This window comes from Drosophila elegans, unplaced genomic scaffold, assembly GCF_018152505.1.
Source record: "Drosophila elegans isolate 14027-0461.03 unplaced genomic scaffold, ASM1815250v1 contig_208, whole genome shotgun sequence".
Classification (NCBI taxonomy): Eukaryota; Metazoa; Arthropoda; class Insecta; order Diptera; family Drosophilidae; genus Drosophila; species Drosophila elegans.
The window spans coordinates 47693-73542 of NW_024545578.1; the positions used below are offsets into that span (position 1 = coordinate 47693).

Consider the following 25850-nt stretch of genomic DNA (forward strand, 5'->3'; position numbering starts at 1 on the left):
ATGTCGAAGAACTAAAAAAAAATTAAAAAACAACAAAGTTATAATTTTTTTTATTTATTTTTCCGATTGTTCCTATGGGAGCTATATGCTATAGTCGTCCGATCCGCCTCATTCCGACTTATATACTACCTGCAATAGAAAGACAACTTTTGGGAAAGTTTCATGCAGAAAGCCTTAAAACTAAGAGACTAGTTTGCGTAGAAACGGACGGACGAACAGATGGACTTGGTTATATCGACTCTCCTAGTGATGCTGATCAAGAATATATATACTTTATAGGGTCTGAAACGTCTCCTTCACTGCGTTGCGAACTTCTAACTGAAATTATAATACCCTCTGCAAGAGTATAAATATATATATTGGAAATACTACTAGCTTTTATCCCATTCCGACTTGTATACTACCTGCGATAGAAATAAGACTTTTGGCAAATAATAAATAAAATAAATAAAGACAAATAATTCAAAATATCCATTTTTTAAAGCAAAAAGATATCAAAAATGTATGTAAATTGCGGTTTATTTAGACTTATACATGAATATTAAATGTTTGTTGTCACTTTTATGGTCGTATAAAGTTAAATAGTCCATTTATTGTAAGAATGTTTTACCATCTATGCTAATAATCTAAAAGGAAATGTGTAACTATGTGGGCGGTTCGAACCAAAATGAGCCAATTTATGTTTTCTTAGTGGATTGCGATTCTTTTTAAATAAGATAGATGAAAGCGGTTTCTTACGTTTCCTTAATGCGTAGTGGCGATTTCAACATAAGAATTAATGTGTATTTACATGTTATATGCTACGTATATGGGATCTAATTGGTCGGCCAGAAAGCCATCCCGTAAATGCATTCGTTGCTTTTCGCCCCGACTGTTGATAGGCACCACACCTAAAAAACATTTTTAAATACAAATTAATTTGATACATTAAGTTGTTTGTTTACAAACCTGGATCAACAACCACAACAACACCAACTATAAGCTGATGATCTTCTAATACTGTGTTTGTGACCAAGGGAACCAAATCCAAAGCTTCTGATTCATTGCCGTCTAGTTCAACAACCACGACTAACAAATTAGTCCAGGTGAAAACGGCGCTACGTAAAAAACATGCATTGAAAAATAATAACAATAGTTCCTTTTGAACGACTTACCACTCAGCTATTTTTTTGTGACAGCGCATTACTGAATTTTCGATATCAATTGGGTGATAGTTCATGCCACGTAAAGAAATCACTTCATCAACAGCTCCTACTACATATACTGCATCATGTAGTTCTTGGTCATTGCAATTGCCTGCGCCACTAATTAGGCTATGCTCAGTGTTTCCACCCAACGAAGCAGTTGAAAAATTTAATTGCAATTGGCTTATGGAATTTAACGATTCTGTATCACTGTCGCGACTAGCCACACTTGGTGTCGTCTCATCTAGTAATGAGGCTGCCTGAGAACATTCCGTTCGCCGTAAGAATCCTAAATATCCAGTACGTGCATATAACTCAGAGGTGGCCCCAGTCACCAATTTGGCATTGAAGTGATCATTGTAGTCAGTTTCATCGCCGTAAATGGTAAAGTATCCATTTGCATTATGAGGAGCTTGAACCTAAAAAAAGGGTAAAACCTTAGTTATGGGTAATATATAATTAACAAAAGATTACCCAAATTTCACCCAAATGCGAATCGCCACAGTGACCTTTGGTATCGGGATTTGCTATGATCACTTTAACTCCTGGTAGGAGTTTCCCCGATTCAATTACACACAGCGAATTTGGAGCTCCGCGCTCCACCAAAGCCACTCGATTATTTCGCAGTGCTCTCATATCAACGTACACCTGAGCGCTCTCTGCAGAACTAGCTCCTTGGACACAAATCGCTGGATTTACACGACATCCAAAGGAAGTGGAGACACAGCGAGTATTGAGGCCAAGCGCTTGAAACAGCTTGCAGAACTGCTGGGTCAGCTGCACTCTTGGGCGCTCTTCAGCAACTACCACACAGGTCCGTACACAACGCAAGTCAATGTTTCGTTGCTTTAGGGAAGGTATGGAATTGCTGAGGGCTTTAGTGCATAATTCTATTACACCATATGAACAGAAGGTGTCGCGAACTCGATGTTGAGAAAGAGTTGACAGCCACAAACTGGGATTTGCTTCCACTTCGTAGGGTGCGATAAGTATTGAATGGTGGCCACTATATACACCAATAAGAGTCCACATTACAAAGCCAAGGCCACAATAGGGATCCAAACACAACGCAACATGACGAGAAGGATATAGCTCACAGGCCAATTTTAAACTGGCGCACAGACTAGAGAGAGATCTGTTGATTTAACAAAAATTAAAATAAAATAATATTGCGTGGCGATTTTAATTTAAGTACCGATGCGTAATGTTAACTCCGCTAAGGCGTCCGCAAGTTGACACGCTGAAATCCAAATAGGCGCTAGAGTCAAAGGTGACCGTGGCTATGCCAGCATATTTGCGTTTTGGGTTGTCATCAATGTCCAATATGGGTGGCCATGTCTTTGGGTCAATAGAGGTAGCCGCCTCTCGGGATTTTAGTAACTTAATAATCGGCTGTATAGAGAGTACAATGCCACTTTTTGAAACGTCAACAATCATGCGGACAGTCGGTAAGGTAGTATTTAAATTTTGTGGATGTGGAGGCCGTATGGTAATTGGTATTGCACCCAAATATAGGCATCCATAAAACGCGCACAACAAATCAAGTCCCGGAGGAAAAATAAGCGCTACAAAAAATGTTGTTATTCTTTTCTATTAAAGTATCTATCTACCAATTCATACCAACATGATCGCCTGCCTCAATTCTTCCTCGCTCTTGTAATAATGCAGCTATTTTCTCCGCGCGTTTATGTAGCTCGGAGCACGTCAGAGTTTTGGCAATGGCACCTAAAAGAACAATCTAGAATACGTTTATGTGTGAGTATAAGAACTTACCTTTAGAATTCAGCAACGTAAATATAATGTGATCTGGAGAGGTGTTAGCTCGCCAACGCAAAACACCTGTTATAAGTTGGGGCTGTTGATGGTTCGAACATTTCAAAATTTGCAACACTTTATAAATTGAGTATATCGACCAACCTTTCGCTCACAATCTTCGGCCAATCCAACGTCCCGTCCATGGGCTTCAGCCAGGCGATTACCCTGTACTAAATTTCCAACCATCACGGAGGCTGGTCCTACACCCGTGTCTGTAATACCACATCCAGATGATGAGCTTAATTTTGCGACAGTTTGCACACCTTTTTTTGTTGGGGAATGGTTAGTAGTATAATAATATGTTGTTTTTGTACAAGGGTTCATTTAATAAATGATTAATAAAGGCGATTTTATTAGTTTTGTTGAAATTTGTTTTTGTTGTCGATATAAACAGTGTTGTTATTTTTGCAATGAGTGTTGTAGTGGTCATAGTAGTAATCGCAGCATTGTTGAAGTGTTGTTGTTGGTAGTTAAAAATAGAGGAAAGCAATATTTGTATTTTAATAAGGTAAATAAAGCAGAAAGACCAAAAAGCCAATTACTTAAACGTATGCAATTTGATTAAACCTGGAACTTACCTTGATGTAATTCTCGTGGCTTTGGCAGATTGGTGACGCATGTATGTGGGCACATCAACACATTCGCTGGGTGAAGGGATCCCTCCAAAAATCTTCTTCTTGCCTCACATAAATGTATACCCCCAAGAGGAGTCTTGGGCAAATGATTTGGTGGAACCAACGCCAGGCAATAAATGCCAACCTGGTGAATAGAGTCTACCGCCTGCAAAACGCGTGACATCCATTGGAAACTTTCTTCCTCAGAGCAGTCGGGCCGCTGTTCAGCAATAACACACACCCGTTCGTCGCGAAGTACTTTAATGCTAAATACAGCTATGCGTCCTCGGTAAATAAAACGCATTGGTTCCACTGCTAATACTGTGGCAATTATGTCATCCGCATTATGTTTTCGACCAGTTACCGTCATAAGACCATCGCGGGATCCGCAGACGAATACCAGGCCCCCAGGACCAAGAAAGCCCAGAAGACCTGATCTTACGTAAAATTCTTCGCCAATCTGTTTGGAAATTACATTTACCGTGCCATTTCCATCTTTTGGTTGTTCGAATTCTTCCAATAGAGGTTGAACTTTAAAAGTAGAATTTGTCATTCCATCGAGACCGAAGTAGCTAGCGCTCGTGGAACCACTAGTAACGCAAATTTCTCCAACTTGATCGGTTTTGCATAGCACTGGGACTCCTTCCGATCTTACGACTACCATTTGTGCTGCTGGCATGACTTGTCCACAGTCCTGCAAAGTCAGTGACGTTAATGAGTCCTCGCTGTCCACCCGCACCACTCCGTGTGAAAGCGCTGCCATGGAAAGTACACCACGTCCTGTAGCTGATGGACTAAATCCACAGGATCCTCGTCCAGGACGGCGAAGGGAAACAGTAAATACTTCGGAACTACTAGCACACGGGCAAATCGCATCTGAGCGTAAACCTTTTGCTTGAAAAACGCTCAAGAACTGGTCACACGAAGACAGTGACCAGGGGTTGGCTCCATCGGCTACTAGCAACATACGAAGGGAAGAGAGCGAGATGTCTTTATGATCTTTGGTGGCTAATAGGCCCCAGTGTAGATCACGACTCTTCACCAAACAGCAAGAAGCCCGGTGTTTTGTTATTAATTGCATCCAGCTGGATGGTCGCAGCTTCATCAGAGCATAGGGAATGAAAATTACATGCATACCATTTAGAACCGAAGTCAAAACTGAATGCCATAATCCAACTTCACGCTTGAAATCCAAGACACAAACAATTGTTTCGCCCTCGGTGTAATGGCAGGCCATAGTCAGCGCACGGCAATGATTGATCATTGCAGCGCGGGTTACGGTGACACCTGAAAAAAATGCATAGTTGTTACATGTTTTTGGTAGTTGTCGATGGGTGCACTCACCCATAACACTGCCTTCCTTATCAGTCGTGTATTCTATGTAGGCTGCGGCGGAATCATCGACCCGTAAGTTGCCCACATTAAATTCCTTTGGTGGTTTGGGTAAATGCTCAGTTACGAACCACTGCAAACGTGGCCATCCCTTTAACTTAGCTATTTCCCCCGTAGTGGTTGATTTTGGAAGACCTTTTAAGCAGGCCTCTGAGGTTAGTGCCACAGTTATACCACAAGAACTTAACAAAAATCCCACTTGCTGCGGAGGTGTATCCGAGCTTGAAAGCGGCAACTCTATTGGAAGAGGCACTAAGCCCCGAAACATACAACCATACCAGGCTGTAATAAAACTGTAAATTCTTCGATTTAGATTTGTTTTAAATAAAAATAAGTGTTTTTACTAACCTTAATGGGTCGTTATTGGGATAAACCAAGGCAACACGATCACCGGCCTTAAGGGTTACTTGTTCAGGACCCTTGCTAAATATTTTTGTGGACAAAGCATACGCAATCTTTTGTGCGCGCGACAGTAGTTTCCCATACGTTAAGGTAGTTGTTATTTTTCCATTGGGATCAAGGACAGTAGCCATGGGACTCTTAAAAGAATTAGTGCCATATCGTTGGAGAGCGCACTCCAGCGTCCGTGGAAGTCCTGCTGGTATCGACAGTTGCTCACCCTGCACGGGAGTCATGGTGCTGCCCTCCGGTTTTGGTGCATTGGGATCCTTTGTATTGGCAGCAATCTCTAGCTCAATGTCATTGTCTTCATAGAACTCTGGCAATGGTCGGCGCTTTGGTCTTTTAAGAGTGTTTAGCAGTTGCTGTATTTTGGCAGACACTTTCCACTTGCCATTGGCATCTGCCTCGTTTAATTCATTCTGAGTTACGTTAACATATCGTGTAACTCTGTCAGCAGCACGATGAGCATTATTAAATTGTGTGATGTCAGGAGCGTTGACTAAGGAAACAGCAAAAAAAGACAAAATGTACTTAAAATTACCAGATTGAGAGAAAGTTCCATCTATTTCCTGGGTGTGCACATTTAAGGTGCGAAAGTACATACGTTTGCACAAACATTTGTAAATCACTCCACTTGTGCTGAATCCAGCAACGCGTTTAATTAGGTAGGAAATTCAATTACTTACACTGCTTTTGCTTGAACGCTTTGTCAGAAAGGTCATTTTCTCTCTTGTATGCAATGGGCGGCGAGTCCGTGCTTGAAGTGTCTGATGTTGGCTGTATAAAAAAGATCGATTAAATACAATTCTAAAACCCATACTACTTCCTCTGATCTGGGGCAGAACACACCATCAAATCAGTAATAAATTCAATACAATGTTATATTACTCACAAGGGGAGGCAAATTTTGTGGTGGCCGCCTATCTGGAGCGCTATTCGATGAAGTATACTTCGGATTTGGCATTTGGTTCTGTTTCACGTCCAGTCTCGAATGCTGCTGTGAGCCTATCGATGATTCACGAATTGGGGGTTTTATTATTGGTTCGGGTGGTAGAATGCTGTTGCTTATATGATCCCGCGGGTAGTTGTACTCCTTGTCGGGGGAAATGTTCTCCTCGGGAATGGATTCGTCATCTGTCGATGAGTCCAGCTCATCATTGCATCCAGGGCTTCGGTTCAGGACAGATGTGCGCTTCGACGGCATCGGAAGGCTGGGCTTTGGTCGACCTTTAAGAGCTGCTAGGGCCTGCTGCACAGCCTCTTGTCGTACTTCTGGGATTTAAAGACGAGTTCGCAGTAAATTATCTCTGCCAATTCGCACTACTCACCAGAATGATAGCGTTTCTCATTGTGCGTTACTTTGCGCTGAGTGCGTCGTTGACGATGTTGACTATTATTTGTAGACTGCTGATTCTGAAAGCCACTAGGCTCGCGAGTATTCTGATATCCGGGATCGCCGACTGCTCCACCCTGTGGTCGCATATTTTCGTAGCCGGGAGCGCCAACATGCCCACCTTGCTGCGCCGACGACTTTCCCACTTGGAAGTCGATCTTTTTGGAATGTCTTTGCTGCGAGGAGGACAATGAGGGCACTTCGGTGACATAGCTATATCCTTCGCTGGACACTATGACGCCGTCACTACTGACGTTACCGTGGCTGCTGCTGTTGTTGGCATCTTTGACATTGTAGTATGGCGGTGGCGGTGTACTCTTCACCTTGTCGACTTGGGAGCAGAGAAGTGGAAGTGAAATCAGCAACATGACAAACTATTTTTGAGTCCACATACCTTCATGCTTTTTCAGGAATGGCTGCAACAGCTTTGCCCGTTTTTTTTCGTAGCCCTTCTGCGTAATGTCACCTGAAAATGCAAATGGGAAAGGGCTCTCAGCAGCTGCGTTGGACCAAATCAGTCAGCTGGGTCTGGGTCTGCTCTTATTAGTGAAGAATAGCGACACAATCATTAACCAGTGCTGAACGTACAAACACTCGGCATACACACACTTTTCTTTAATTGATGGCTGTCTATGTGTGCGTGTGTCTCCGCAATCCCTGAACAGCACTTATAAAGTTGTTGAATTAGCTGTGGCTGAACATTTGAGGGCCATGTTTCCACAAACTCATTATCGTTTAACAACATTATTTGATTTTCATGAGTATTGCGAACATGCGAAAATTAGTATACCTTCAGAGAGTTCCAAGTCCAGTTCAGCGAGCTTTTCGCGAACATAACCAGGCAACGAGGAAGGGTGCTCCATGGCGAAGAATTCTAAGTAGCTTCCTGTTTTTTAACTCTTTCCTTTTAGGCGTTTAACTATTGATGGCCGCTGCACACACACCCAAACTGAGACACCGCTCGCTACTTTCCCACTTCGAAGACGAAAATCGATCGATTCGTATTCATTTTATTTTACATTTTTCGAGCCAAATCAATAGATCCTGCAGCCCCCACAGACCAAATACATCGTGCCGATATGGACTGATGTTTTACGAATATTTATTACGAATTTGCACAATGAAAGTAAACAAAGAAAAGCAGCAGTACAAATCGATTTTATGGCTAGCGAAAAATTGATAAATAATTTGACCGTACTACTGGGCAAATGGTATTTTCTTTGTTTCGATATTCGGCCACACTGTCTTAATAACACCAGCAATCTAATTGCATAAATTTTTAAAAGTTTTCACAAGTTATTGTCCTAAATAGGAGATTCTGTTTATTATTTTTGTATATGTGCCTGATTTTCCATTAATGCTGAACTAACTTGCTTTCATTCATATCGCAGCCCTGAAGCGTTGCATTTTGTGATAATCGTTGTCTGAACAGTAAACAAATGAAAGCCCCTCCAATAATGCAGTTTTTTGATTAATATAACATTTTGCAGTTGGTTACGAATTGTATTTTGTTTTTATTCAACTTTGTCAACTTTTGCAAAAGTGATTTTAAGCGACTTGGAAGAATTGCCTGTGCTGCCATCGATATTTTGCCATCTCCATTAAGAATGCGTGAGTTTATTTAAACTAAACTAGGCCTTTAGAAACTGACTGTGTTTATCTATGGCAGAGAACGTGAAATTACAAGAGGAAATCAAATCATTGAAGGGCCTTGGCCAGCACTTCGAAAATCTATTGAAACTGGCGAGCATCGAGCTAGGCGATTTCTCCGACGACGACCTAATACTTCTTGAAAAATGCGCCCAATACTATGCCCTTACCCATATTCACGATATTAATATTAACCTTCTGCGCGACTTTTACTACGCCACAAAAAAAGACTGTCTGGAAACCAAACGGACCAAGGCACAGCAACGTTTAGAGCTGCAACGCATCAAGTCTTCCATCAAGAAGGCGGCTGGGGACGTGGCCGTGTTGGAGCGGTAAGGGGGAGCGGTCCCGTTAAGTCATACTTCAGACTAAAATCTGCCATTACAGTTTTAACGCTGCTGCTAAGGAGCGACTGATCCCGGACACCGTCGTCTTGCAACGAAACAGCCAACAACTTGCCAGCAAACAGGCCTTGCTAGACCGACAAAAAACTCTCAAGATTCCAAAGGACTTCAACATAGAAAGCATTATCGCGAAGGTGGATTCGCTTGAGCGGCGTTAGTAAATTACTTTGAGTTGGTTTTTTAAAAAATTATTTAATTGTATTTACTCAGTAATGCAAAAAACATTTTACAATAACATAAAATCTGCAAATTTAAAAGACAATGTTGAGGTTTACAAGGTTTACATGCTTCTCTCTTCTGTTATTATACTTTATGGAGGACAAGCGTTTACAAATTTTTCCAATTGTTGCTAGGTTGTGTCAAATATTTATTTAAAGGATCGTGAGTGGAAAAACTAGAAGACCAAATAATTTGTGGTAATTTGCCAGCTGCTTAAAGCATACAAAAAGTGTACTGTGTTCTTCCATGCCATTGTTCATATGTATGTATGTATTTCCAATGTGGTATATGTATCATATATATTGGTGTGTATAGATAGAATTAGTAATTTCATATTCTTTAAGTTGTTGCTTGTTGTTATGTATATAAAGGGCGGGTATCTGGCAGACAAACATTTCGGCTAGCAACGCGCTCCACGCCACAGGCCTACTGCACGTATTCTGCCGTCTTTTAGCGGAATTCGGGCGCGTCGTCCTGTGTTATGTCGCCGTACTTCCAGATGGCCAGGTGTGCGGCTAGAGCTGCCTCCTGTGCGGCTCTGTACTGGTCCACAAGGTCTTTGAGCTTGCGCTCACGACGTTTCTCGGCTAGCACAAGGCCCTCGGCGACCAACTGCTTTCCGAAATCGGCTTTAGTGGTTGGATCGTGCAGCGTGGCCAAGTTCGGCGAACCAGCGACCTTTAGCTCCACATTAAGTTGAACCTTGTGGTTTAATACGTCTTCGGAAAAGGCACGCAAGGCTTCTTCCTTGTCTTCGTTGTCAGTTGGCAGGGCGACTAAGGCCAGCGCGTACTCCGTGGCGTACGGTTTTTCGCTGCTGAAGGCTGGGGGCAAGGCGGCCAAACGGTTTGTGGGCAGAGTCTGAAAAAGGGATAAGGGTTACAATATTTCACAATTTTATATCTCTTAATTTGTGTTATTTTTGCAAGTGTCGCAAGTCGAAGACATTTGGAGCATGGTTTGGGCGCCCCCAGCCGCTCTGCGCTCTCGCCTCGAACGTGTATTATCCTGCTGCTTTGGACGAGTGGTTGAGCCAAAAAATATGGAAGAACCTCCGTACCTTTGCAGAGAATACAACACGACTCGGCATGGAGATCACATTTAACACAGCTGTAGGGTTTAGATAGCGCCCTCACACAACGTTTATAGTCACACGGAGAAGCATTTTTAATTTGGCAAGTTTATGACTCATGCGTTTCTCTTCAAGCCGGAAACGGATCTAAGGAACTTGCTAAGTATAGTCTACACATGGAATTGTCCTTACCTCCTTGTTGCCATAATCTATGTACAGGACGGTAGCGTTACTGCCCTGGACTCGTTCCACCTTGGCGCGGTACCATTGATTATCAAGAGTAAATTGAGCGGCCACTAGGTCGCCGCGCTTAGGGGTGTACGATCCAGCTATGGGTGGATTAGACTGAAAATCTGCATGAAGTTTGCTCATTAGTGACTCAAGTTTGGATCCGTTTTCCACGGACTGCGCGAAAAATGTCAGAGTTTCGGTAATCTCAGTGACAATTACGTTTTCGTAGTTGACTTTACGCTCCACTACCACCTTGTCCTCCTTCTCCTCCTCAACAACTGTTTTTTCCTCAGGCACTTGTTCCACATAGTTGGCCCAGATGTTCTTCTTGGCGGCCTTGGCGCGATCTTCAGCACTCTTCAGCAGGCGGTAGTATTCAGATTTTTCCGCACTAAAGTGCACTTCCGCAAGGCCCTCTTCAACTAGGGCAACTGACAAGTTTGCACCGCTGTCCGTCCAAAGCCAACCGATCACTGAAGAACCTGCCTTGTCGGTGGTATCGATATGCACGGAAACGTCTCGTTGCAAGACACGCTCCCGAGTAAAGGTAAGAGCCTCATCGCCAAACGGTTCTCCCTCTTGGGCGGGAACGCCATTTAGCGCCGGGCGGGAAGAGCGCGGACACGAAATGCCTGCTAGTAGGAATGTGACAAGGCAGCTGTCCTTTGGCACAAACAGTCGGAGGCGCGATCCGCTTGCAACAAACTCAACAATGGCCTCACTACGCAGAGCTCGCTGCCACGACGGCAAGTACTGGACTTTAATTCGGGAATGGTCAACAGTCAGGTCGTTCACCCGCAGTGTTGCATTATCCTTCTTTGCGTGCAGTCCCTTCAATCCCTTGATAGCTTGCTGCTCGGCAGCAATCAATTGATCATAGGCGGAAGATCTCTGATCGTCGTCTTGGCGATAACGCACACATGTAGCCAAGCCCTTGGCCACCATAGCCTCTGCAACGTTTTGTCCACCAATCGAGACCGTGTAGCAGTACTTCTCCGGGAAGTTTTCACGCGGGGGCGAGATGTAGTCCAGGTTGCACTGCACTTTCTTGTTTATCAGCTTTTTGCGCAGAAACTCGCGGGCGTCGAACATGTGCGGAATTTCATAGAGTGGTCTATAGTTCTTTCCGCGGGGGGGGCTTTTACGATTTCCTCGCCGTCCGTGCCAACCACCGCCCGTTGGTCACGCGGCGGCCTGATGGACGAAAAGAAGACCTTCTTTACTTGACCGTTGGATAGGCGTACATTGATAGCATCGCCATTAAAAACCTCCACCACTGTTCCGGAGAAGTCCTTCTCTTTCGAATTAAAAGTAGGTGTTTTTGCCTGATAGTCTTGCCATTGGCGCAGGCGTTTTTCCTTTGCAACACGCTCCGCAGCACGCAGTTTATCAGCGCCTGAAAAGTACACCGACAGTGTTATAGTTTAGTGAAGGAATATTAATAAGTGACGGAGTATAAATATAATTTTAATGCGAAATCAAGCTGAAAAAGTCAATGTTGACGGGGTGAAATGAACGCAGCGACAACAATCAGTCACAAAATTCTTGGAGTCCGTCTTTTTTCTGGCAGCCAATTGCAAACAGTTAACAGCACAAACATAGGTTATTTACCAATTCGGAGCTGAGCTGTGCAATCGAGCTGCCAACTTGGCAACCAAAGCATTATCACTTTGGTTTTCTTTCCAGTAAATATAGCAAATAGTTAAGCTCACCAGTTTTCATAACAGCCATGGACCAGTCGACACACTTGGCAAGTCCCTCGCGCAGCAATGACTCGGCAATGTTGCCTTTCGGGTACAAAATCGTGCCAATAAAGTTGGAGTTGTTGACCGATTCCAGGCGGATTTCCACATCCCGCTGCAAGAGGCGGGTCTCCACGTAGTAGCGAGCTTCGTCGGCAAACGGGACCTTAACACTCAGGTCAGGCTTGCCATCAGCGTCCAACTTGACCCCTGGACACCGGATGCCAGAAATCATCAGCGTGATGTAGTGAAAGTCGGGCAACAAGAATGCGCGGACGGTGGAGCCATCGCGCACGTGCTCGATGATAGCCTTAACGGGCTTTCCGCCGTAAATGTCGACCAGGTGGGCGGGGTTCTCGTGGGCCCACTTAATGTTGCGCACCTTGTCGGCGACACTCGCGTTGGTCGACCATTTGCCGCGGCCCGCGGCACGTGCCTGGTCCTCCAACTCGATGAGGGTCTGCTGTTCAGCCGTGGGACGTCCCTCGCGGCGGACCGATACCAGGCCCTCACGCACAATGGACTCGACCACATTCTCACCAGTTTCCTTGTCCTTGCCGATCCACACAAAGCCGTACTCCCGGTTCGAGTTGGCGGGCTTGTCGAACGTGAAGGTCACTTCAACACCAATCAGCTTCTTGCGCAGGAACTCCCGCGACTCCCAGGCCCAGGGTTCGTCCTTGGTCTCGTCGCCGCCGGCGCCGGGACGACGAGCCAACTTCGGGGCCAGGACATGCGAGAAGGTGATTTGTTTCTCCGGGGGCGGGGCACCTTTGGTCGCGCGGATAACCACAGTGTCGCCGGAGAGAACCTGGAAAAGGTGGGGGTTTGCGAGTGAGGTTAAATTAAATGCACGTGTAGATGGCTAGAGGTGGACGTGTAACGATGGCCCCTATCGTTTCGCAGCCAATTGAACTATCGATGTACCCAATATTTGTTAAAATCACGACGAATTGGACAACATTTGGAAAGTAAAAAAAAAATATTCTACCACAGAAACCTATTAACTATGAGGCAACAAAAAACTATGGTCTCGCCGACTGTTTATTTAATTAAATTAAAAGAAACATGCAGCAGATTGCGCCTGCGCGAGAAATTTGCCGCATAGGCCTTATCGAAAAATCAAGTACCGGTCCTCGGATTTGTTCATGCAGGCCAATGAATTCGGTGATTTGCCCTTACTGGAAACAGGCCTTTTCCAAACCGGTTTACGGCAGAAGAAATGCAAATGCAAGCATCTTGGGAACGTCCGTAGTTTGGGCATTTGCTCAGATCTGAGATGTCTGTACTGGATGTACATATGAGTAAATAGTTATTTATGAATAATCTATACATAAATGGGCAATATGTAAATGGGCAGGTACCGGAGCGACGGCTATTACCTGTAAGATCAACAGGTTTTTGACAGAGAAGCCCAAACGAAAAGGATGTCGAGCCTTTGTTTGCTGTGTGCCAACGTCACCAAGCTAAATTCTGCCGCGAAACTTTTTACCCACTGGAAACTGATAATTGTTATCACCTCTAGTGCGGACAAAAGTCCACGGAGCTGACTGAATGTGGCGACTGAGCATCGTCGGCAGCCAAGAGTTAAGAGTAGGCGATGGACTATGCTCGCCCAGGCCAGTTACATTCAGAAATATTGGAAAAAGACTCCCAGACAGTGTTCTGAACGCCTCCGTATTCGCCTAGGAGGTTAGAAACGAACCCGTTGGGCGCACTAATTAAATCTCGTTCGAATTGTGGGGCGGGACGGAAAGCAGCTGCTCCTTAAACGTCGGACTGCGGAGAAACTGTCCTGGTGACGTAGCAATACCACAACAACACGGCCAGCAGCCGGAGAAAATCTGCCAGCTTGGCACCTACGATAACTTTCATTTCTTCGGATCGGACGAGCGTGTGCAACGTGTCACACACACGCACCGAGTCTATACGCGTCTCCCTCGCACCAGTCAGAGTTGGACTCGGCCGCTTTGGCCGCCGCGTTTGCCACGCTGATGAAATATAGTACAGGATTTGTAGGCTTTCCAGGGGACGTAACTAACTAAGTGACCCCAAAACGCAGAAGCTCAAAACCAACCATGACCAACTTACCTGCTTCACAACGCCGGACAACGACTTCGCAGGCGCTGGCGGGGCATCTTTCGCTGCTCCGGCAGCTGTCGCGCTACTTGCTGCTGTTGCCATTTTCTCTTCGGATGCGGGGAGTTAGTAGCAGAGGGCCGTGGCACTAGGCTTCGATGTCGGATATTGCTTTGATTGCGCTTTGGGCTAAACACCGCTTCCAGCCTAATGAACTTATTGGAGCAAGAAAACGAACCGCACCGCACAAAATCTAAAAATTTTCACACAGTGACAGTGCTAGGGGTGGAGAAACATCGATGCCGATATCGATTAGAGGTGGCTCAACATCGATGCCAATATCGATGATACCGATATTTGGCGGGGCAACATCGATTCACTTCCATCTCTACTCTGCTTCCTTTCTGCCGCAGCGCTGCTCACTCATCACCGTTTTCCTAACAGAAATGTAAAGAATACGACGATTAAACATTGTCGATTAAAGGGACCGTCCTGTAGAGGTGGAAAAACTGTCCGCGCTATCGATAGCTTTCGAGTCAGCTTCCCCCAAGCATCGGCATCAAATATCGATATCGTCAGCTGTCCGCCGGTGCATTGCGTTACGTGATTTAATTTCTTGTGTTTGTTAAATTGTCATAAAGCAGCTAAAATGAATCAGGCCGATGTAACAAAGCTCATGTCTCAGCTGCGCATCGCGGTCAGACCCAAAAAACGCAACCTGAAGAACGCGGACGGACCGGAAGGGCGGCTGCTTAAGCTGCGTAAGACCGTAACGGCGTTGGTAAAGCATGAGCGCATTGAACTGTTTTACAATCGAGCCGATGAAGCCCGTGGCTACGCCGAGCTGGTAAGCAACCACAGATCTTTGATTTGCAAGGTACTACGTCTATAAATGTATTCTACTGCAGCTCATTTCCAATGCCATACGCCACGGGGACCGCCACAATGCTACAATGGAACTGGCTGATTACTGGCTCCTGGAGAAGCAACTGGTGCACAAGCTCTTCAAGGTGCTGGTTCCGCGCTATGAAAATTATACTGTTTGCTACACTCGCATGTACAAAGCCCCTCGGGACTATCCCGGGATTTACTACAGGCAGTCTGTGCTGGAGCTTCGCGGCAATCCCTACCCCTCGCTTTTGGCGGATCACTCTCAGAACAGGAATCTGTTGCAGAATGTGCTTCTTGACGAGGCAAGGAAAGAGTTCAGACGTCAAAAACTGTCTGACTTAGTTAACTAGTTAGTCCCTTGACTCCCTAGATGCTACTAGTTAAGACCGGCAGGGAGATTGTCGCTTAGAACACAGTTAAGACTTAAAAGCCGTTTTATTATAAATGTTTGTATATACACAAAAATTGTTTGAACTCGATTGTTCTATAATCGGCCTACGGTCCATAGGCAATACAAGCCTTTACGTGCTAAAGCTTACTGACGTTGCAATGGCTGAAGTAATCCATTTTCCAAGCTGGAATTTAACAAAATTAGCGTTTAAAGGACGACATCTTGTAAAGGACTACTTACTCTTCCCGGTAAGGCAGGTTTCCCGCAACATTTCACAGTGGCTGTAGAAAAATTGGTGCTCATTTGATGAGGTTGCACAGATGGGCAGAAACGGATCACAAGTTGCAATAGCCTTACAGTCCGAACCGTCGTCGATTACTGGCAGAGCCAAAGGCAGTGCAAGGAGCATAACAACGTTGGAGAGCAGGAAGCAAGCCAAATAAATCTTTCTCTCGGATGTATTTACTAAACTGTGCGTTATAGGCATAATTATTGTGATAGTCTCCTCGAAGTTATTGTAATTGATGAGCGGCTCATAGTTTTCTTCTCGATCGAAGTTTGGAAAAAATTATTACTTATAGGTTTGAATTTTGTATTATATACGTTGCTATGTATTTTCTATTTGGTCACAGATTGTAGGAGCCCAAAGTTGCTGCCGACACAAAAAGCTATCCGACAACTGATAAGCACTGGGGGGACCTACGCGCTGATGCATACTAATTCGCTCATGTTCCTGAACCCCAAAAGTTGCCATGGAAACGAGTTCGGCACACTGGCCAAAGAATCAATGATAACTTCACCTCTACTTTTCACCGGAAGCTTTTGTTCGTGTACTCCCGAAATACGGTATGAGTGGGGTTGCTCAACTGACTGGAACACCGGCTTTGTTCGTAATTTCGTTCACATTTAATTCGGCCGGTCCAGAAATGTCGACTTTTAGATGGTTTTAAAGTGCATATTCGAGTATCCACATTAATGTTTGTAGGATGAGTAAGTTTGCACTGCGCATTAAATCGAACACGACGTAATAATAACTGCCTCTAATAAAAATTTCTATATTCGACAGAATACAACTTTTTTTAGAGCGAAGCAGTAATATCATGATCGTTGGAAAACAATTTTATTATATAGTACTTTAAGAGACAATATTGAGTTTATGTCATGTTAGAATTTAAGTCTTTGAAGTTTACGAACCGCTCGTCCGGTGCTATAATTCTATTAGCACTTCTTATAGAGTTCTGCGGCTCTAATGCAAAAATCGACAATTGAAAGTTTAACTAAAACATTCAAATAATTCTTCATATTTTTGTTATCCATATATGTAGGGCCTTGGTAAAAGCGTGTTAGGGTACATCATCAACTTCATTGTTGAGGTGCGGTTGCAGAACACAACGACAGTCTGACCACGTGAGCAGGGTCAGATGACTTAATTACATTTGCATTATTCAATTTTATGACAGCTGTTGAACTCAATGCGCCTACATACTGACCCCAAGTTTTTGGTTACGAGGCGTTGCAATGGCAATTATGCACATCTGACGCGGGTAAGCGAAGTTCACTTTGTCCTTATTTCGCGGCACACAAGGTTTCGCTTTGGCGCATATATATAACAATAATAATAATTATTTCGTATATGTACAAACTTTACCCTGATACCAACTATATATTGTTTGAGTAGAAGAAACATTGGTGGACCTTAACATGTAATTGATTTAAGGAGAGGTGTTAAAACATATTTGCTTACAGCGAACTACTGGGCTTGCAAACTTTTCATATAGTAAATAAGGCATGGAAAGGCGGATTTTGAGCATATACCACCTTCCAGTGACCATTGATTAACCCCGGTAGAATAATATAGCCCAGATAGGCGTATTTTAACCAGAATGTTACGGACTAATTGACATAGCAGGCCTCTCCAGTTTCCTGCAATGTACGCTGGGAAACACATTTGCTTCAATTCCGTCGACCATACTTGACGCCCATTTATTTTAGCCTAGATTGTAACCCACGGGAGCCAGTTAAGCAACCAGCAAAATAAAAATAAAATTTAAAATGTTGAAGTGTAGAACATGCGCAGCTCATTGATAAAAGCCCAGGCGTCGGTGCGCATTCTCTCAGTACACACGACCGAGAAAACGAGAGAAAGGGCTTTCTTATGAGCATAAAATCCTGCAGGATATTATACATGCCATGGCCTTTTATGCTGCTGTCCTTATATCTTTCCATTCAGTTTAGAAGAGTAGCGCAACGAGAGCAGTTGATACAATCTGTCGTTTAAGTCATTCTAAGCTGAGTCTGAGTCTGGAGTTCTTTTGTGTGTATAACTAACGGTCGGTCCTCAATTTTATCGGTTGTGTGCAAGTAATATTAAGAAAAACTGTGACAGAGTCCAAAAACCTGGTCATAAATTTAAATGTTAAGATACTGTTCTGTGCAATAGAGCTGAATTGATGTGAAAGTTTTTTTGGTGAAAATTATATATTTTTTAGTTTCTTTTCTTTCAAAGATACAAATTAACTCTATTTATTTTAACTATTGGCTTTTTTCAATCGGGTATACCCTTAAATGTATCTACCATAAGGTATAGTTTTTCTTTTTCGCAGTGGGCAGAAGCAGAAGTCACAATATGAGAAATAATTATAAAGCGCTTCTACTGGCATCGTTTGTGACATGGTCGGGGGTGTTGTGCAGCACAGTGTTAGGCACCACAGAGGGCCAAGAAACACCTCTCGCACTTCCTGTGGCGGAGCAGACCCAGCCCACAACAGCTATACAAGGAGAAGTATGGGAGGAGGACGATCACGAAGTGTTAATAAGGAATGAACGGGGCACCAAGAGCGACGGTGAGTCGAAAGCTTTTAGGCACAATATGAGAACGTGGTTACGCGCCTGGTCCAGGAATTAATTTAGTTTGGTATTAATATGTCTAGGCTTGTCGTGCCGATATGGCAAGAATCCGTGGACTGAGTGCGATACAAAAACCAATACACGTTCCAGAACCTTGACATTAAAGAAGGGCGATCCAGCGTGCGACCAAACGCGAACCATTCAGAAGAAATGTAAAAAAGGTAACACATAAAAGCAGTTATTATTTTTTAAGTTAGTAATGTTCTTGGGCAAAGTTCCTACATCAAGATCTATGGCTTTCTTCCCATGTCAACAGCATGCCGGTATGAAAAGGGATCCTGGTCGGAATGCGCAACTGGACAAATGACTAGAGCTGACAAATTAAAAGCGAGCAGTGATCCGTCCTGCGAAGCAACGCGTGTCATTAAGAAGAACTGCAAGCCCGGAAAGTCCAAGGACAAGAGTGCCAAAGAACAGCGTAAGAACAAAGATAAAGGTCAGTTCTCTTGTTTAGGATTATCGATTGAATGCTTAGTTACAAAACGTAAACAAACTTTTGAAAGACCATCTAAAAAATTATAATTTTCAATTCAAAAAAGTTCACAACATCTTTTTCTCTATCTTTAATTTACATGCAGCTACTCGCAAAGGACGGGCTTAAGTGATTTTATACTCGATAATTTTAAATGCCCAGTGTTGGTTTGCATCACTCCGATGCTAAAAATTTATGTTAAACTTATTTTTAATAAATTTATAACAAAAAAATCGTAATGACATTAACTGTCGGCTATGTATACCCGAAAAGCATTTTAAATAAATGCACATATTGATTAATGTTGTAGTTCGGTTTTCAAGCAAACGATAAACTTAATATAAACGACAGTACGTTCTATACTGTAAGACGTAATAGCAACTTTGCGGAATTTAACATATTTATGCAATGCAAAATAAAAATATATTCATACAATACCACACCTACATAAATACCAAAGTATTTAGTTTTATCCAAAAATTAAATCATATTTACATTCAAGCCAACATCCGTTATTCTCTAAAATTATCCAAACTGGAAAGGCATTTGCGTTTTCAAAATAAAGATTAATTATGAAATGCAGCCTATTAAATTGTGTGACTGTTTATACCACTTAAAATAATAGAAAATGAAAATGTCAACACCACTTCCATCAATTTAGCAGAGTTGATCTTCAATTGAATTTAAATAACATTAACCGTAAATCTAAGATGAAAACCAAACAATTAATCTGATTATTGATGTAAAAATTTGGCAAATATCAGCTTCTGTGTCTGATCTCTAAATTCCGACACAAACAGAAAATCAATATTGAATTCATAGAGGCAGTAAAATCGTTTGTCATTCGCAGATAATAATAAATGAATAAAACACTTAGTGTAAATATTGTAAAAATAAAAATTTACTATAGAAAAAAGGAAACTGAAAGACAAAGAAAAAGATATGACGGGTCAAGATCACGGATTCGTCTTAGTTGCAACGTAGGCGATTGGCATTTTAAAGTAGTTTACAACTCACTTTGTTTGGGTACATTTAAAAATTTGGAAATACCATTCCCAAAATTATTATGATAGTCGAAATAAATACATACATACATACATACTTACATTCATACATATTCTGATCAAAAATTGCACCATTTCGAAGATGTGGTTTACCTTTTAAATAAACACATATATAAACTTAGAACGTTAACTACGACTTAATGTATTTGTATGTAAGCAGTTTTACAACCATACCCGTGAATTCATAACTACAAAATCAAGAAGAACAGCTCACTTACATACAGCATGCTGTTTCGTAAAAACATCATCGTTAGGGGCAGAATTTATCTGAGTCTTTTAATTCCATACGGAAGAGAAGGAAACAACTCCCTCAAAATAAAGTGAAATTTGTTTACGTACGTATACAACATAAGAAAAAAGTAACTGAACTTTAATAAATACATATATTACGGAATAAAGCGTACCATAATTTTTGATACAACAATTTGATGGGCCAATACAAATTCTTACAAGGAATGTAAAATGACGAACGTTATAAAGGGGATCTGCAAAAACGAGATTCTGCGATGGTGAATCTATTTTATTGCTTTAACGTTTATCTTTTGGGTAGTTTGTTGTGCTTAGCTTTAAACATTTAAAAGAGAAATTTTTTTCTGAGATAACGACCATGCGCACATCGAATTTTATGAGACAAAAATGGGAAATCCGCCTTTAAATTAAGCAAAAGGCGGATATCAATTTTGAAGTGATCAATTATATTCTTCACATTTTCGTGTAGAAGTTAAAAGCAGGGCTGTTTATAGGGGGAAATTTCGGAAAGCTCTCAGAATTATTCTTTTCCCATATGGCCAGACTGCATTGTTAAAGAAAATAAAAATTAAATTTGCGTTTAGATTGAACTCTAATCAAGATTTTTAATGTGAGGTATTTCTTTCGTTTGAGTGGCTTTAGTGAGTACCCGGTATTTGATATCTTCCTTATTTTATATTCTCCGTTTGAAACTACTTTAGCTAAAGCGTATTTATTTCTTGCTGTTTATTTTACTTGTCTGCGTCCTCTCTTTGTTTTTTAACCAATATAAATCGGGCTCTCAGAGAAGCACTCAAAACATGTTTGTCTGAGCTCTTTGAAACAAAATGGAACTGGGAAAGAGAGATATGAACTCAAACTGGCTGAAAACTGTATCTACTTGTATTTTGATATACATAATTGTAAAACGGCTCGAAAAACTCCAATCTGTTACACAATGCGTGGTCATTGTTTACATTTAGCCACAATGCATCCATGCACATAGATAAAGGACTGTGTATCTTATCTCTGACAGAACAGCCACGACAAATGCACTTGTTTTATATTTGTTGCATGGGCTTTGATTAATTAGTCTTAGAATCGAATCCGAATCTTTGTTTACATGCATAAGTCGAAAGAGGTACCTATCAATTAAAACTTGGGACGGAAAACTATTTGAAAGTTCGGGCAATAAGATACCTATCATTAAGTGTCCTACTAGTGTTTTCTCTGCCTTGTTACGATACCATTTTATTCTGAGAGTACGGGTACTGGGCATACAAGTTTAATATGCTTGAATGTTTTCATTAACGGTCACTATAGTAATATAAAGAATGTGCTTTTGTAACTGATAATATTTATTTACAAAAGAGACTCGATTGGAAGTCATACAGTGCCAGAAAGGCGAATCAGAAAATTGAAGACCTCCTATATTTTAAAAGATAACCTATAGATAAAGGTCAAAAGCAGAAAATAATAGGGGTTTCTTAAGTTTAATTTTTCCAAATTGTGTACAATTTTAAATCTATTCTTTATTCGGCAGATTGGATACCAGATGGGAATAATACCAAGAGTTTTTCATCGCTGTGTATATAAATTTGTTGATGGTATAAGAAGACATGTCTCAGTGCCGTCGCCGCTGCTCTCAAAATACTCTCTGGGTTTTTGAGTAGTTTTCGAGCCTCTCGAGTTCGTCGAGTTGTGGCGTTTCGCCTACTCAGTTTAGCCACAACTCTGAATGCGAGCGTGCCGATCGCAAGCCGCTAGTCTTACAGTGAAGTACATTTCCTCAAGACATTTCTTCCGTTAAAATTTTGTGGAACCACCGCCTGAAACTTGAACCCATTTTGCAAATGCCCGGATATTTTCTCTCTAAGATTTGAGTGAGTTTCGATTTCTGATTCCTGCTATTGCGTGTGCGCGCAAAACATTAGTGCAAGACACCCCCTCCTGTTATCATCCAGAGAGAATTCGCGTTGAGTGAAAAAGCCTTATAAGAGTCACCAAGCTACCAATTTTAAAAGAATGTGGGTGTGGGTGCTATTCCTTCGGGAAGACCTGTAAGTAGAAGTACAAAGCCGGTCCGAAATTTATTTCTAAAAATGTAATGCTGGTTAAAACATAACATTAGGGTAAAGACATAAGAAAATTGTATTCGTTTTTAAAGTCCACATGTTCGCCAGATGCCCCGCTTATTGAGCTACTAAGAAGACATTAGTTTTCTTTGAAAATTTAAATTAGATTTGGCTTACACATGCGTTGGAGTTAGGAACTTAATTTTATGTCTTTCAATAAAGACAACAATTTGTGCAATACTTTTCTGTCGCTGAAAACACTATTGAATGGTTTTTTTTTTCATCTTTTCAATTTTGTTACTTCTTTTTTAACTTATTTATTGATTAATATACTTTTTGTCACTTTTTGATGTTTGATTGCTGTGTTTCCAAGGTCATCTGTTTCTATTATTTTAAGCTCATTTCCAAGATACATGTCTACATCGAACTTTTCGTGGAGTATTATATTATTTAGTCTAATCTGCTGCTGATTATACAATGGCATCTTGCGATCCTCTGGGGGCAAATATGGATATTTGGAAAGCACACTATTTAAACTACTGGTCTCTCTGGCCGAATCTCGGGTTCTTTGTCTTTGTTCGAGCAAGCATATTTCTGATTGTGATTTGTGCAGAAAGCTGTGAAAAAGCTTGTGTTTCTTCATGCGGGTATTACAATTTTCTTTTTCGATAGCATAGCTTATCTTTTTAAAGCGCCTTTGTTTTCTCCTTGACTTTGGGGATTCTATGTCGCTGTTGTTCGCCGGCGTCCGCAACAAAATGTGATATCCTGCTCTTGTCTCAAAAATACTCGAGAGCTCGTTAATTTTTAAGCGCAAAACTTCTTTCTCAAAACCGAAATACAGTTGAGTAAGCTTAAAGGAGCCCACGTCACCGCCGTGTCGAGCAGAGCAGCAATCGGAGATTTCTCTAGCCAATTCAGCAAACTCGATTTTTCCGGCTGTTATAAGATCCCGGCCCTGCGAAATTAAGTCTAGGGCTTCCTCCTTAGTTCTCTTTACAATCCGTTCACGGAATGAACTACGTCTATCTGATTTACTGTGTTTTACTAATATGTGTCTACATCGCAGCGTGCATCGATAGTTGCACTCATATTCATTTCCAGCAACGCCATTCCAACCGTCGTCTTGACCTCCTATGTACTGTTTTGGCGGCAATGTAAAGTATACTTTTCGGGTATTTGTATCATAGAAGTAGCATTCCTTACTTCTGGGCGCCAACCGTTCTTCCCAACCAACAGGCAACTTGTTATTCTCTGTGGGTTTAGTTAGTCCGCCAGATCCGATCGACAAGTCACTGTCGACAATAAAGCCACCATACAGGTATTTTTCAGCAACGTCGCTGAAATTAAAATTTTTAGAGCCCGAGGGTGTTTCAGAAAAATCTTTGTTCTTATTTTCGAAATCATCTATTTTATATATCTCGAACCTTTCTGAAGTACAATTGTTTAGCTCAAAATTTTCAGAGTTCATGTTTTCACAAAATATAGAGTTTGGATATTAATATAATGTTCAATTTCCTAACTCAAGAAAAATAATTCAATGAATTCTAGATTATTTTTTCGATAAAGAAAAGCTATCTAACGGTTTGCAGAACTGCCATCACTTCGATTTTCTCCTCTAAAGCGGTGCGTATTTAATGATGTACTTGCTAGTGCGAGTCACATACATTAAAATTGCACAAACTTTAATCTCCCAACCTATTTTAAAACGTAAAATTGTTTCCAAATCAGTAGAATATATTTAACATGTGCTGTCGTCCAACTTCAGCCATGTCCGCCTTTAAAAGTTTATATTGTGTTCCGAAACCGCCTCTTCATTTATTTTGTATTTATTTACACAAAAATGCATTCTTCAATATCATCATTATTTTCTGATTAATTTTAGATTTCCGAAAAAGCTATGAATCTCATGATAACTTTGACCGCGGTTCTGCAATTAGTTTTGGTGGTTTTGGCACAGATTCCGTCGTCTATTGAGAGCGATGGCACTTCTGATGGCATCCGCCTGGTTATGGAGAAGAGTTCGGGTAATTTAGTTTATTATCGTCAGGCTCGCGCTCTCGATGATGCGATAATCACATCCACAACAAATGGCGACTCTCACCGGCTTAGGAACAATCGTAAAATAAATAAGTCGCAGGAGCACTTCCAGCAGGTGCACAAATCGGGTTCTAGGAAACTAGTAGTTGCCGAAAATGGCAGTGCAGCAACACAAAACTCGCAACCGAAGCACAAACAAGGCCACAAAAACACTAATAAGCAGCAGCGTCAGGGAACCAAGCAGCAGCATGCACATAGCCAACACCACGGCGGCAAAAGAACAGGACCCAAGGCTAAGACGTCAAATAACGGTACGATTTGCTTGACTTATAATTTTAAAACTGAAATTTATTATGTTCTTGATTTTTAACAGGGTCGGGGTCTTCGACCTGTCGTTACGCTAAGAGCGCTTGGTCAAACTGCGATGACAAAACCAACGTACGCACGCGAGTTTTATCTCTAAAAAAAGGAGAGCAAAATTGCTTGCCAACTCGGACAATACAAAAGAAGTGCAAGAAAGGTGGGTGGCGGTAATATTTTTTTTACACAGCATTATATAGCATCCCCAAAAGTTAGACGGAATTCTCGTATAAAGTATATAGCATCCCCAAAAATATGTGCCTTCAATCGAATTGCCCTTTTTGCCGCAGCACATGTCCTCCAATTACTATAATTGTGCTAAGTCCTGTTGCTATTTGTTTTTTTTCTTCATTACCGCGCAATGCCTTTTTTTTCGAGAAATACTGCATTTCCTGTTCTTAACAATGGAGAAAATGTCCATTCACCGTAGCGACTTCTGTTCATGGCCACACAGTTTTAGAAAATCTTTTACAAATTTTATTTTCCCGTTGGGTAGGCTGTCGTTATGATAAGGGTACTTGGTCGCAATGCAACGATGGACACATGACCAGAGAGGATAAGTTACAAGCAGAGGCAGTCGGTGATAGTGACCAGAACTGCGATCCTGTGCGTACTGTCAGCAAAAAGTGCAAGGCAAATTCGGGTGCAGGAAAACAACACGGACATCGTGGCACAAAAGAACGCAAGGGTAAGGACACACAGAAAAAAAGTGTCATTCATTTAACTACAGTTCTATGTTTCACAGGTGACCGACGCATTTTGTCTCACAATTAATAATCGTTTGGAATTAATCATTTTATACACTGCTAAAAAGATTTATAGCTTTTTGTAAGCGGTTTTTTTTAGATATTAGTTCGTAAAGTTTTGTAAAAACATTCAAAACATGGATTAATTCAAAGCCTTTAGGGGGGTTCTTTTTATTTTTTTCATTTTTTAATGGTCTTAACAATTTCTATAAAGATGAGGTAATCTTATATCCTTGGTAAGTCCAGAAACCAAATTTTGCACAAGATGTTATCACCAATCTCTTGTTTAAAGTACATCGCGTGGTGCGATTAAATGATTTAAATAAACAAGAATGTAAGCAAGAACCAAGAACAGAATACCCTCTACAATGATATAAAAATGTTTTCAGAAAATTGAATGTAAATATATGCGTATAATCCATAATAAATGTAATGCTGTATTTAATATTTTGTGGAAGAGACTAATTTGCCGCTAAAAA

At 41.7% G+C, this 25850-nt stretch overlaps 8 protein-coding genes and 1 non-coding gene across 14 annotated transcripts; 4 read left to right on the forward strand and 5 right to left on the reverse strand.

The window, feature by feature from the left end:
* Positions 1-501: 501 nt before the first annotated feature.
* LOC108145835 (disco-interacting protein 2) lies at positions 502-7970 on the reverse strand. 4 transcript variants are annotated; one of them, XM_017271446.2, is made up of 16 exons: positions 7591-7970; positions 7195-7266; positions 6736-7131; positions 6300-6676; positions 6094-6184; positions 5354-5906; positions 4958-5298; positions 3578-4900; positions 3102-3211; positions 2958-3039; positions 2805-2909; positions 2380-2749; positions 1659-2319; positions 1155-1603; positions 949-1097; positions 502-890 (listed from the first exon to the last, which is right to left on the reverse strand). In XM_017271446.2, exons 1-16 carry the CDS (start codon positions 7661-7663, stop codon positions 787-789), a joined length of 5256 nt encoding a protein of 1751 aa, XP_017126935.1. In that variant the 5' UTR covers positions 7664-7970; the 3' UTR covers positions 502-786. The 4 variants fall into 4 exon arrangements, with proteins under 4 accessions (XP_017126935.1, XP_017126933.1, XP_017126934.1 ...); XM_017271444.2 differs by having other exon boundaries at positions 3102-3262; XM_017271445.2 differs by having other exon boundaries at positions 6300-6679; positions 7591-7969.
* A 75-nt stretch (positions 7971-8045) lies between these two features.
* Positions 8046-9116, forward strand: LOC108145841 (augmin complex subunit wac). 2 transcript variants are annotated; one of them, XM_017271456.2, is made up of 4 exons: positions 8046-8231; positions 8291-8411; positions 8470-8782; positions 8838-9116. In XM_017271456.2, the coding sequence occupies exons 2-4, from the start codon at positions 8408-8410 to the stop codon at positions 9010-9012; spliced, it is 492 nt and encodes a 163-aa protein (XP_017126945.1). In that variant the 5' UTR covers positions 8046-8231; positions 8291-8407; the 3' UTR covers positions 9013-9116. The 2 variants fall into 2 exon arrangements, with proteins under 2 accessions (XP_017126945.1, XP_017126944.1); XM_017271455.2 differs by having other exon boundaries at positions 8046-8411.
* A 196-nt stretch (positions 9117-9312) lies between these two features.
* LOC108145836 (staphylococcal nuclease domain-containing protein 1) lies at positions 9313-14477 on the reverse strand. Its single transcript, XM_017271448.2, is given in 5 exon segments — positions 9313-9934; positions 10338-11515; positions 11518-11772; positions 12089-12929; positions 14210-14477. Coding segments are annotated over 5 exon segments (2778 nt in total). The 5' UTR covers positions 14303-14477; the 3' UTR covers positions 9313-9523.
* Positions 14478-14593: 116 nt separating this feature from the next.
* LOC108145840 (39S ribosomal protein L17, mitochondrial) lies at positions 14594-15553 on the forward strand. Its single transcript, XM_017271453.2, has 2 exons — positions 14594-15044; positions 15106-15553. Exons 1-2 carry the CDS (start codon positions 14847-14849, stop codon positions 15436-15438), a joined length of 531 nt encoding a protein of 176 aa, XP_017126942.1. The 5' UTR covers positions 14594-14846; the 3' UTR covers positions 15439-15553.
* Positions 15516-16167, reverse strand: LOC108145843. The gene is made up of 2 exons (XM_017271457.2): positions 15720-16167; positions 15516-15663 (listed from the first exon to the last, which is right to left on the reverse strand). The coding sequence occupies exons 1-2, from the start codon at positions 15964-15966 to the stop codon at positions 15617-15619; spliced, it is 294 nt and encodes a 97-aa protein (XP_017126946.1). The 5' UTR covers positions 15967-16167; the 3' UTR covers positions 15516-15616.
* Positions 16168-17698: 1531 nt separating this feature from the next.
* On the forward strand, positions 17699-20316 carry LOC108145839. The gene is made up of 5 exons (XM_017271452.2): positions 17699-17809; positions 18083-18322; positions 18410-18547; positions 18643-18822; positions 18965-20316. The coding sequence occupies exons 2-5, from the start codon at positions 18106-18108 to the stop codon at positions 18985-18987; spliced, it is 558 nt and encodes a 185-aa protein (XP_017126941.1). The 5' UTR covers positions 17699-17809; positions 18083-18105; the 3' UTR covers positions 18988-20316.
* A 1543-nt stretch (positions 20317-21859) lies between these two features.
* On the forward strand, positions 21860-25799 carry LOC108145838. Its single transcript, XM_017271450.2, has 5 exons — positions 21860-22033; positions 24111-24576; positions 24639-24785; positions 25122-25313; positions 25371-25799. Exons 2-5 carry the CDS (start codon positions 24126-24128, stop codon positions 25397-25399), a joined length of 819 nt encoding a protein of 272 aa, XP_017126939.1. The 5' UTR covers positions 21860-22033; positions 24111-24125; the 3' UTR covers positions 25400-25799.
* Positions 22183-22732, reverse strand: LOC108145837. Of its 2 annotated transcripts, none has more exons than XR_001774434.2 (2): positions 22403-22732; positions 22183-22350 (listed from the first exon to the last, which is right to left on the reverse strand). It is a non-coding gene; the product is annotated as an uncharacterized LOC108145837 (transcript). The 2 variants fall into 2 exon arrangements; XR_001774433.2 differs by having other exon boundaries at positions 22183-22353.
* Positions 22757-23696, reverse strand: LOC121466747 (peptidyl-prolyl cis-trans isomerase NIMA-interacting 1). Its single transcript, XM_041708461.1, has 3 exons — positions 23653-23696; positions 22880-23565; positions 22757-22797 (listed from the first exon to the last, which is right to left on the reverse strand). The coding sequence occupies exons 1-3, from the start codon at positions 23694-23696 to the stop codon at positions 22757-22759; spliced, it is 771 nt and encodes a 256-aa protein (XP_041564395.1).
* Positions 25800-25850: the final 51 nt, after the last annotated feature.